The 12,112-nt window shown below is 41.0% G+C and overlaps 1 protein-coding gene across 4 annotated transcripts in view; it reads right to left on the bottom strand.

Moving 5' to 3' along the window:
- acap3a (ArfGAP with coiled-coil, ankyrin repeat and PH domains 3a) overlaps positions 1–10,520 on the bottom strand; it is a 73,037-nt gene extending 62,517 nt beyond the window's left edge. For 2 of the 4 annotated variants that reach the window (XM_019349974.2, XM_013275812.3), the window contains exon 1: positions 10,301–10,520. In XM_019349974.2, coding sequence (XP_019205519.1) covers positions 10,301–10,347 — 47 coding nt within the window. In that variant the 5' untranslated portion in view covers positions 10,348–10,520. The remainder of the gene's footprint in view (positions 1–10,300) is intronic. The other 2 variants (XM_005448408.4, XM_013275806.3) reach the window with 1 other exon arrangement.
- Positions 10,521–12,112: the final 1,592 nt, after the last annotated feature.

Below are 12,112 nucleotides of genomic sequence, written 5' to 3' on the forward strand. Positions count from 1 at the left end.
TCACAGCAGTTTTGCTGAAGTGCAAAAAGGAAAACTCCGTCTTCTCCTTTTGCTCCTCGGTGGACTTTTAAGTTTTATTAATGCTGGAAGATATTTAAGAGATTTACGTTGTGACTCAGAGCTAGGTGTCATAACCGAAGACTCAGCAACATCCTCACACACATTGTCTCCCCAGCGTTTTGCCCTTTATGCTGAACCTGCTTTCAATATTTCAGCAAACTGACGCACTTCCTGAACCTTCCCCAGACCCTGTTCTGGTCCAGGCGTGACCAGAAGTCTACCCCCGCACACATGGGAAGGCAAGGGAGAACGGAAAGGGGAAGAAAAGGGGAGAGTATGAGGCAGGGAGTGAGAGGGATGGAGCAAATCAAAAACAGATGCTTGTACACGTGTGATTCAGCATTGCAAATCTGAGCTGAGTCGAAGCCCAGCAAATTCCTTCAGCATCTACTTTTCACACTGTCGGGGTAACAGCCTCGTATTTGCGTTGGATGTGCAGTCACTTTTCATTCCTCGGGTAGCGACAAACAGCCACAGCTGCACTGTGAAATTCCCACTACAGTCGATAACATTATCCTATGTAGCTGTGAGCTGATGTTCACACACCTGGAAGCCACGCAGCCAGGGAGGCTTTCCATGCAGCCCGGTCATCAAGGGAGCCGTTATAGAGACATGACATTAAACAGAGAAAGCTGTCCAGTCACATCTTTCTATCTGTCCTATTAAACCTCGGTTAAAATCTCTGTAAAGCTTATTTTATGTGTAAAGAATTCAGTGGTGAAAATCCCTAATATGGGTTATCATGTCTGCTTTCTGTGAGTCTGCTGACAAATGACGCAGAGCCATAAGCTCACAGCCAAACCCAGAGGACAGCTCCTCACATGCTGCTGCTTTCCACTGGAGGGCAAGTTTTTAAAAAAAAAAATAGCATATCAAAAACACAGCTGACGCACGACAGGCCACAAGATCGAAGCAGGTCAGCCGCCACACGCTGAGGACGTTGGGTCTTTCTGATTGTTTGTCATTAAGAGATCAGTTTTGGATGTCAAAGCATATTTTTATGATCCATCAATCATGGTCAAACATGGTGGTGGTAGTTTAATGTCTGGGGTTGCTTTGATGCGTGAGGATCTGAACAATTCGTCATAATTGATGGAACCAGAAAGTCCCTCCACGAGAATGTCGGGACATCCATTCGTCCAAGTCCACCTCTGAATGGCTCAATACAAAATCAAGGTTTTTAAGTGGACCAATCACTGCAGTGTTTGGAAGCAAATCAGATTCAAATGCTTTGCCGTGACCTTAAACAGCTTGTTTATGCTTAAAAACCCTCAAATGTCGCAAGACTAAACAATTCTGCAAAGAACACTGGGCCAAAATTTCTCAACAGTGTTGCGAAAAACTCTTTGCCAGTTATCGCAAACACTTGATTACAGTTCTTGCTGCCAAGGGTGGCACAACCGGTAATTAGGATTGGGGGTCAATTAGTTTTTAACACAGGGCCAGGTAGGTTTGGATAGCTTAATTTATTTTAATAAACGGAATCATCATTTAAAAACTCTGGAAAATTGCTGTAAATTGTTCAATAAGTGTAAAATCTTCTGGTTTGTGCAAACAGAACTATCACATTCAAAAGTGCTTTATCTGATTTAAATGAATCACTGGAAAGCAAAACAACCTTATTGCAGACTTTGTGTATTCAAATCAAAGTGGCTGTTTAGCATTCATTAAACTAATTTTCCAGCTGCTAAGTGAACTCCAGAAACATTTCTTCTTTTGCTACTTTTCTCCTCCACAAAGCCCCAGAAACTGTTTTTTCTTTTTAAATCTAAGTCTTTCCACTTAAAATTGCTCAATCCATGAACCCCAGCAAAGTTGATCTAAAAATGTGAGCTGTTGTTCACATTTTAAACAAACTGAGTCGTCTTTTCTCAAGCTTTTTACTTTTCAGTCTGTCCAGTTCTTTCTTTATTTTCTTAAAAATATTGTTGGGGCAGAAGAACTGGGAGAAAGACCAGTGGGATGAAATACAGTAAATCAGAGTGGATTCAAACCCATGCCTCTACATTTCTCTTATGGCATATAGGTCGCCTTCTCAACCTGGTAAGCTAAACCAGCACCCAGCTAGTTGGTTTTAAATACATTTGATTTCTGAGCACATCTTAGAAAACAGCTTAAACTGGCTGCTTAGCTTAAAGTTTGGTAACAGTTAACCAGATCCAGATATTACAAAAGGTCCACAAAGTTTAGCATTTCAGCATTTAATTAGGACATATTTAATTTGCTTAAGTTGTCCAGATGCTGCCGTGCAGGAACTTCATTTAGCTGTCGTGTAACTGCTATTTCTTGAACTGAGCGGATGTCGAATTTCGAATAACCCAAAATAAGACAAACCCACTAACTGGCGATAGTGGTGTTAAGCTGTGAGCTTCTAAGTTGAAAGTAAATGGATTTGGTTTGTTTCTTCTGACAAAAGCAGCATGTTTTTATGCTAACTGGCTGCAAGGCACACTTTCGTACATTGAGCTTAAACAGACACCCAAAAGTGATGCTAATCCTCTCATCTTACTCCTGGACGGAAAGCAAACGAGACCATTAATTCCTTTAATGTGAAGTGAAAGCAACAAAAAAAAGAGAGAAAGAGACAGATGAGAAAAGAGAGGAAGAAAAAGCCACACCGCTGTCCTGACAAATTACGCCGGCCTGTGCTGCAGTACATCCGACAGCTGGAATTCACAGTGTCATTAATCCAACAGGAACGTTAGCCGGATTATTTATATTAACTCAAAGTTATAGTCCATTTCAAACAGCGCTGAGTCACACTGAAGCCCAGGAAGAGCTGAAGGTGAGTAGATTAAACTAGTGCATATTTCTCTATTGCTAGTGACGCCGGTTACATAAGTTTTCACTGTTTCCCTTAATTTTTTTGGATGTTTCCCGTCATGTTTTTTCTCTTTGCCAACAGTTGAACAAAACACATGATCCGGACTGTCTCTGGGCAAATTGGATCCCTTCTCCTGCATATCAGGGGAAAAGTGGATTTTCTCTTGAAAATTGTACAAGACATCTGATATCTGCAGGCATAAAGAATTAGCATCAGATGTTCGCCACCCATTACCATAATCCAATCTGTTGGGAAAAACAAATGCCAAGTTGTGAGAGGTTCTGTTGACCCACACTGTGAAGTAAGACCAAAGGCTGGGATTATCAGCATAAAAAGCTGCTCAGTGTCTGTGTGATACTGTGCTTACTGGCCCAGCTCTTGTTTTCCATCTCTCCTGGCTCGCATTAGTCATTGCTTTTGCCACGGGTTGCGCAAGGAATACTAATGCCAATTTACTACAACTCATCCATCATTTAGTTGCCACAGTGCTGATTCAATGTCTGCAGCACAGCACGCTCAACCTGCGGAAACACCGGACGGCTGATCTGAAAGCGAATCGAGAGGAACTGAGCAGCTGTGAGGTCGGGCTATTAGATTTCATTGCACTTGATAAACTGTCTGTGCTCTTGGTCTCTCCTGGCCGTGCATCGGCTCCGGGCCTTTGTAATCTCTCGGGATGTCCATCAGAAGCAGATTAGCGCAGCATTCGGTATGCGGCGCCCTGCTTTTCACGGCTCTTTGTGTGCACAGTGTGTGAAACGTCTTGCTTTTCATTAAAATGAAATGAGGGGGTCAGACGAGCGGCCTCCTTCGACACAAAAGGCACAAAAGGGGTGACATCATCTCTGCATCACAAATAGGTTTCACCAGGGATTCATTTCCATTTACACAAATCATCAATTAACTTTCAGGACTTAGACGCAGCAATGGTCTAACCTAGTTATGCAAGAGGGGTTGGCAACCTTTACTATCAAAGGAGAATTTGGGGCACATTTTAGCCAAAAACTAAGAATCAAAAACCAGAATCAGAACACATATTTATCCTTTTTAATATATACTATTGAGGTCTGTACCATCTCAGGTGGCTTTGACGCGCAATTCAGTTGGTGAAATATTCACTTTCTCCTTTGACTCAATGTGTGACGAGCAAGAGGCAGGTCTGACTGCGAAACCACACCCTCAGTGTCACCAGCTAATAGGCACGTGATTGACACATTACCCTCCTCTCTTTCTTTCTTTACTAAATATAAAGTCTTAAGCAGTCAGTCAAGTTTTAAAGAGACCCATTCAGCTGCTGTGTGACCTTTTCCTTTTCACAGGTCGTCATTAGCTGCCTGACAGCGACACATCTAATCACAGAGTAACAGAGCATCCCTCCGGCTTATCCACCATGGCACCAACACTGCGTCAAGTTCAAGGACTGTGTGCTCGTATTTGGCTTATACTACGTCTCCACCTCTCACAGTAACACTGCTATCCAACTCCCAGTGTGAGGAGGCATCATCAGTTTTTACAATTTGCCCATCTTTATATTCACTGAATGGTCTGAACTGGTGAAAGAGACCTAACATAAAGAGACCTCTATCAGAACATTTAACTTTTAATTTAAGACCAAAACTTTTAATACCACAAGGAAAACAAAATCTAGCTCCCTCTGTGATAATAAAACAACTTTGAGCTTTTCTTCAATAAAGCAAAAAAGGTGATCTCAGGTCACCAGCAAGCACTGCAAAAGCAATCCGTCTCCTGAGCTCTGTCTTACAGATGTGTTTATCTGCTGCTTTTGTGTTTGCAGAGACATATTTCTCCTTTAATAATCCACCTTCCTGCGGCTGCCCTCCTCATGCTTTGGAGCCTGCAAGAGCGCTTCATCTGGTCTCATTTCAAAAAGATAAAAGCCTCTCCAGCTAATAGCGCTGCACATTCCCAACAGGAGGGCAGCAACGATGCAATTATAAAGCCATATTTCCCTGTGTATCATCAGATCTGTTTTTGATGACACCATTTGGATGTTAAGCCTGCAGGTGTGTCACCTCGATGTTGAGTTTTTGAGCGGGCGAAATGTGGGGCAATCCCTGATTAAGACACGCATCCAACCTACTGCTCTGTGCTGACTTAATCCACTGTCATTTTCATTACCTGCAGCACGCAGAGCTGCTGCCCTTAACAAGACGGTGAAAAAAGCTGAAAGCAAACGTCACTGAGCTTTCTTGACACGTGAATCAAGCACATAGACTTAAAATTAGAACAGCAGAACCACCTTACATTAATACTGGGGGAGCTGGCAGAAAAGGATCTAATGTACGACTCTCACAGGGGAGTCATTAAACTGAACTTCATGTTTCCGCATGAGCATAAATATACAATATGATACACGAGAGACGATGTAAATTAATAATAAACTAAGGTCGTGTTAGGAAATGGAACTGACGGGGAGCAGGTGGTTATCAGCAAAGCGTTTTTGGTTTTTTTCCTTTTACAATAATGGTGCGTTCCCCACCCTCGACTGGCCGGGAGTCACCGTTCTGGGAGGAGCACTCATGGCTGAGCAGAAAGGCCACTGACACAGATTCAAGATGGAAGGAGGTCAGTCGGAAATAGAGCAGAAGCAACAAGACCATGCCGGAGAAATCCCTTCCAGCAGCTGGAGACGTAGAAACACAAGCTTGCAAAACACAAAGATGATCCGTCACAGTCGTGAACCGAGACTGGCCCGACGCCTGGATTCATCGTGACACAGAGCATTTAAGATGATTCTGATGCCATTAAGAATTTAATAAACCTTGCAATTATAAAGATTTATTAATTCATGACAGAGCAGCAAGAGCAGACCCAGATATTTTAAAATCAGGGTGCTGAAAGGGTCTTTTCACATGAGTCAGTATGCATCAGGAATATCAATCAAACACCAGCTGAAGAAGCAGAGCTGGTGATACATTTAAGGCCATTGGTGACGGTTACTTTCATTTAACTTGCTGACTAATTTCTCAATTAGCCATCTGTTCTCTAAAATGACAAAGGAACTGTGATCATTTACTAAATAAGCTGCTATAATTGATCACAACTCAACACGACATCTTCAAACGCATCAAATCTGGGACATAAAGCAAACGCTTACAACAGCTAAGATCAAGGACTGACTAAAAACCAATGAGCAAAGCTCTATATGGGCTAACACCAACCTAACATGCATGTGTTCGGACTGTGTGAGGAAGAGAAACTAGACAGGCATGTGGAGAACGAGCAAACTCCAGCTCCAGCTCTTTTTTAAAATATATTGCATAAAAGCAGTGAAGCTTTAGTGCACTGGATATAAATTTGCATGCAGTTACTACACTGCGGAGTCGTCATCATCCTTAGAATCAAATCCAAATCACTGAGAACTTGTTGCTCAGACTATAAAAGGATCTGCTAAACAATTTTTTATCATTTACTAAAATCTCTACTAAACCGAGGCAGTTAATTCTAAAAGACTGTGACATCCTCTCTGCCCTTATCCCGTCATCTGACTGTCACACATTCATCTGTTCACTCGTTTTCTCACAGACGCTGTGAGACTCAGAAGCAGGGAGCGCCACAGGTCACTGGCCTTGGATTCCCCGCCTGCCGGGGCTCTCTGCTCTACTGTGACTCAAAGCGAAGCTCCTCATCACGACAGCAGCCTTGTCTTAGCTCGCCGCCCCCAGCTGTTGACATGGGAGGGGAAGAAGGATCATCTGGACTCTTTGCCCTGGGCCATTTTGACGCAGAGAAAAGAGTCTGTTTCTCAGCGGAAGCAGGAATCTTGCTGGACAATAGTCATATTTTTCTGAAGGACTGGAAGCTCACGGGAGCGGACCCGCCAAAAAAACCCGCCAAATCGCAAAACAGGCATTAATGAAACATCCTTTAAGCTGACATTTAGAAAGTCTAGTGAAATAATCACCAAAATATTTGCGATTATAATTTCTGCCATCGTCAAGCAGTCGTAATGTGTGAGAAATACTCTGATCAAATTTATTTTGTGAAAAGAATAAAGGAACACTCATAACTGCCAACAAACAGCGACCATGTGTTTGACTCTCAGCTCTCTCAGTCTGAGTGTGACGTCAGACTAACACATCAGTGAGGAGAAAACAGCTCAGACGTTGCTCGTTGCCAGTAACATGCCGGAGTAAACACAAACAGAGGGAATCGTGCTGCAGTGCAATCCTCACAGACCGGTCCAGATGTGCAGAGCATCGCAGGCTGCGGTCTCACATCTGTCCTGAGAGTGAAGGCACCATTTGTCAAAGAGAATTTAATTCTTCATATTCTTTGATGAAATGAAAACTATGTGATATTTGTGTCTGATAGGACTTTCAGATGTGTCGTGTTGGGTGATTATAAACACACAAATGTGTGATTAAGAACATTCACAGCTTTACGTCTTCACCAGTGTAGGTGCCAGGTATAAACAAACAACAGCATCTGAAAACTGTGTGTGAGATAACAGCTGTACAGACTGTAATGTCTCCATCTTTTCATCTTTCTCTTTGCCTCATGCAATCCAGAAATAAAGAGGGAGGCTGTCATCAATGTTGAGCAGTTTGGAGACAAAGTTGGAAACGCAAGGTTGAGATGGTTTGGACATGTGCAGAGGAAATATAGTGGGCAAAGGATGTTGAATATGGCGCTGCCAGGAAAACCTGGATGATGTGAAGGAGGACATGCAGAGGGTCGTTGTGACAGAGGAGGATGTTAGAGACAGAGTGAGTTGGAGACAGATGATTCTCACTGATTCACCCTTTAAGAGAGATGCTGAAAGAAAAAGAAAGCTGCACCAAGTTTGTATGATATGTTTTTCTTATTCTAAACTCGCAATTTTTGTGATTTGTGATTTCCACGTCACATTTGCATTTGAACCTGTTTAAATAACAGATTTAAACACAAAAATTGAAGTTTGATCCATCATTTGTCCAATCAATCCACTGCCCTTATATGTCCGAACCATTTCACCCTCGCTTCTCTAACTTTGTCTTATAAAATGTACAAAAACAACCTGTTTTGGTCTTTGAAACTAATTACCCACCTCATAGCATCTTCAACAAAGAAAGGAAGAACAAACTGGTCTCCTCATGTCGGTAGTCCACAAACCAGAACATTATGTCACAGTGGTTACGTACATCTTTTGTATACAGTCTATGTATGTATTTCAGGTTAGGCTACTTTTCTTGCCAATATCTTATAGTGTGAAAACAGCACATTAAAGTGGAAGAAGAAGAACCTGACTGTCTGCAGTTTTTGCTCCACTAGGTAATCCATTAATAAGTCATCCAACCTTGAGCTGGGAAACCGAGAAGGCAGCCAAGTGTCAGAGATAATACTTCAAAACTTATTTCCTGCATGATTTTACACGTGTGGGAGGCAGGAATGAATCACGCAAGTCCCAAATGTAAAAAAGAACCAATTTCCCTGCTGCTTCCTCCCAGTCATCCACCTCCAGGGTTGTTACATAACACTACATACTGTAGCTCCGCTTTTAGCTCCACAAAAGAGCCATTTGAATGGTGTCTGAAAACACTGTTACAGGCTTCAGCGCCTGCGAGAACATGCGTTTACTTTGCTTCTTTCAGCATCTCTTCTAGTCATTTAAACATCCTGGGCAGCAGATAAAAGACTCTTCACGCACTGTAAACTGGAGGACGGCTCACTTATGAGAACATCCCTCTGCAGCAGGCAAGGAAAATCTGAAAACATGTGCAGCATGAAAAGGGGAGGAGGTACATTTTCACTCCATATCGGCAGATAGGAGATAACTTTATCCACCCATTCATGACACAGTGAGGCTTCTCCGAGCTCTGAATAATGAGGACAGTGGCTGTTTAGCATGCAGCTTGTCTCGCTGTGGCCTCGCCGCACTGCTTTACATATGAAACGAGGAGGGAGAAGGTCGTGATGTGCCTTCCTCCGGCTCCAGATGGGAGTCATTAAGGTGCTGCTGCCAAGTCGGGAAGTCTTTGATTTGGAAGCAGAGATTTTATCTCAGGGAGCAAACAGTAAAGTTCAGTGAAGTATATTCACTGTAGTAGACTTTTAAGGTACTTTAAATGAGAATTTCCATTTCAGAAGGAAGTGCTGCACATTTATCAGAGAGATTTCACAATAAGCTTTTAAATCACAGCGTACTCTATGACAAAGAATCCCTGTTATTACAGCTGAGGCCCATAACAGTAAAAAGTTTTTTTTTTTTTAAATTAGATTAGATAGGATTACACAAAAGTTGAAGAAGTTTGTCTGTGCAACTATTTGGTTTTTTTGCTTAGCACCTTTTAACTACCCATTCTCTTTGTGCACCTTTTTCTGTAGTCTGACTTCACATTTTTGAAAATCTAGCACAAAAGAAAATCAGATCACATCATGTTACTGCATCATGTCCCACATAGCCTTGTTGCATACGATTCGCCTCATATACAGGCTTTCATGAATCAACAGAAATTCAACAAGTTGCATTGATTAAAAAATCTGCAAGAGGCAAACTAACTTTGCAGGATTAAAATATATTTTGACTGCATTTGACTGACTTCAACTTGCACTGTCTTTACTTTGATGTACTGGTACTTCATCTCTGAGTATGTCTAAGTATCTTTCAGCACTCACTGGAGGGAAAAATGACCCTGATTCCCCTCCCCATCTGACCGGCTCTTGACTCTGTTGGAAGCACAGGACCAGGTTTAGATGTGGGTGTAGAAAATTCCTTACTTATTTATGTAACCTTTGGAGGACCCCTGTCAGGGGCTTTGGTATAGTCTGTGTGGAAACCTTCAGTTTCCTCTGATCCAGGGATCCCCTACACAATCAGACACTCTATTCGATCATTTACCTGATTGCTGTAGTGAACGTTTGCTGCTTTTCTTTCTCTTATAAGAAAATTAAACTATTTCAGACCAGTAATCAGCTAATGGGAACATAAATGGGAAGGAGCTCATTCATTATGGAAATCAGTACAGATGATGGCAGGCTCTTGATTAATTCTCGAAAGCCTCGCAGTTTTTCCACCAAAAATATTTAATTGCTTCAGGGGTGGGATAATGATTTCTTAGATGTCAAATGGATGCTAATGAATTGAAAACTGGCGCTGTGAGCTCAGATATCAGGAGCGTCAGAGTCAGCCCATGTGACAACTCATGTGGCTGCGTTGCTCATCGTTATCATCGTGCCTACTGTAAGAAACGAGGCTGGGAAAAAATGCGCACAGTCTGAATGACGCTCCAAACTGGGATTGTAATCTAGCATGTAGCAAATAAAAGTGCTGATCACTGTGACAACCAGCGTGGCGCATTTTATTCTGAGAAAACACATGTTAAGATTTAGGGGGAAACACCAGCAAATATGGATAGAATTAATGCGTTCAACAGTTCAAGGAGACATTTAGGATACTGAGTTCTCTGCTCTCACCTAAACCGGGGGGAATCTTTAATGCAGTCCTCAAAATCCACCGTCATCTTGGGCTGGATTGGAGTTTTCCACGAGGTTAAAACACGGATTTCATCTCCTGGGAGGATTAAAGTAGAGATGCAAGTTAGTCCACAGCGATCCTGTCTGCGTCTCCTGCTCCTGCAGCAGACCGTAGCTCGCTCAATCGCTCAGTCCTGCTCTGCTGATCCGGAGCCGCTTCACTCAGTACTAAACCCGTTGATGCCTTCAGCGGCTCCTCACAAACTCGGATTTTAGAGCTTCAAGGTGCTGAAAAACACAGTCATGTGGTTTTCATATAGAAAGAGTGGTTTAATTTAAACTTGGGGTACTACTTAAATATTAATTATTATCATTATTATTATTCTTATCAAATATAATAAGAAGAATAATTAGTAAATTAGTTGTAGTAGCGGAGGGAATGTTTCAACCAACTTTGAAAGGAGGAAGGGCAATGATTTGTTCTTATCTCCTAATTTTGATTTGCTTATACAATTGACAACAACAAAAAAACGAACAAAAAAAAAAAAGACCTTTTCTTCAGTTTCAGTTGTTTTCAGTGGCAGAAATAGGCTTCCATAAATTGCTAATTGTGGAAATTATAAGTCGTCATGTAACCCATGCAAGTCATATCTGGTAACCACTATGTATATTTATTGAATTATATTTATATTATTATCTTAAATTCAGAAAGTGACATGTAGCCAAACAGATAAATGTAGCAGATTCAAAAGTGAAATATTTACTGATAGAAGAAATTTAAAAAAGAAATAAAAAAAATTAAAATGTAATCACATGGTGCAGCACTAGAGGAAATGCACAGTACTTTCCACCACTGTGAATAGTTGCAGCTTTTAGTTATTTTTCAGATTTTCTGTAATCTAAAAATAAAATTCTATGTAAATGAGAACTTATAGCTACAGAGGTGAGACTGACTCAGCAGCAGCGATCTACAGCATCATATTCATGTAACACTGAATTCTTTTACTTGGTCTTCTCACTTTAGGCAACATAAAGTCCTGTAGTGCAAAATTCTTTATTAGGTTTTAGTAGCAATATTTGCTGCTAAGCTCAGTTTTCACACAAATTCAGTATCAGTTCAGTTTCAAACTGTTGATGCAGTAAAATATCTACACAGAACTGTATTTCCCTGAAAGAAGCCTCAAGGCTATTAGGTCTGAACACCATGCAATAGCTCTGAAGTTCATCATATCATGGTCAGAGGTTTATAGTAGATAGTAACAACACTGTTAAATTAAGGAAGTAGCATTACCAAAATGTATGTACAAATTTTTATGTAAAGCAAAATATACTGAAAATATCACAGATCTTCTATGGTTTCACGGCTGAAAAAAAATAACCACTAGAGTTTTGTAGAGAATAAAAGATTGTCTAAGGAGATGTACCCGATTTCAAAGTATATGTTTTCTTTTTTTTTCTTTCTTTCAATATCAAAATGTAAATGGTTACAGTAAATTTGAAGTTTTGACAGCTGTACAATGTTGTTTCAACAGCAATTCGTAACAGCTTTACTATGTCCGGTGTACTTGAAAGCAACATCGTAGATCGCTGACGTCGCATTCCAACTTGAATTGAATGAACTAGACAACAATGCTCCCGCCAAAAAGATGGCAACATTTTCATTATTTTTCTATTAAAATTGACAAAAAAGGAAAAAGAAAAACAAGAAAAATTGAAATATGTAGGTAACTGTACCTAATAACAATGATAATGTTTATCTTAATCCAGTTCTCAGACTTCCACAAAATCCCAAATGTTGGGCTACTTTTAAAC

Source organism: Oreochromis niloticus, linkage group LG20 (assembly GCF_001858045.2).
Source record: "Oreochromis niloticus isolate F11D_XX linkage group LG20, O_niloticus_UMD_NMBU, whole genome shotgun sequence".
Classification (NCBI taxonomy): domain Eukaryota; kingdom Metazoa; phylum Chordata; class Actinopteri; order Cichliformes; family Cichlidae; genus Oreochromis; species Oreochromis niloticus.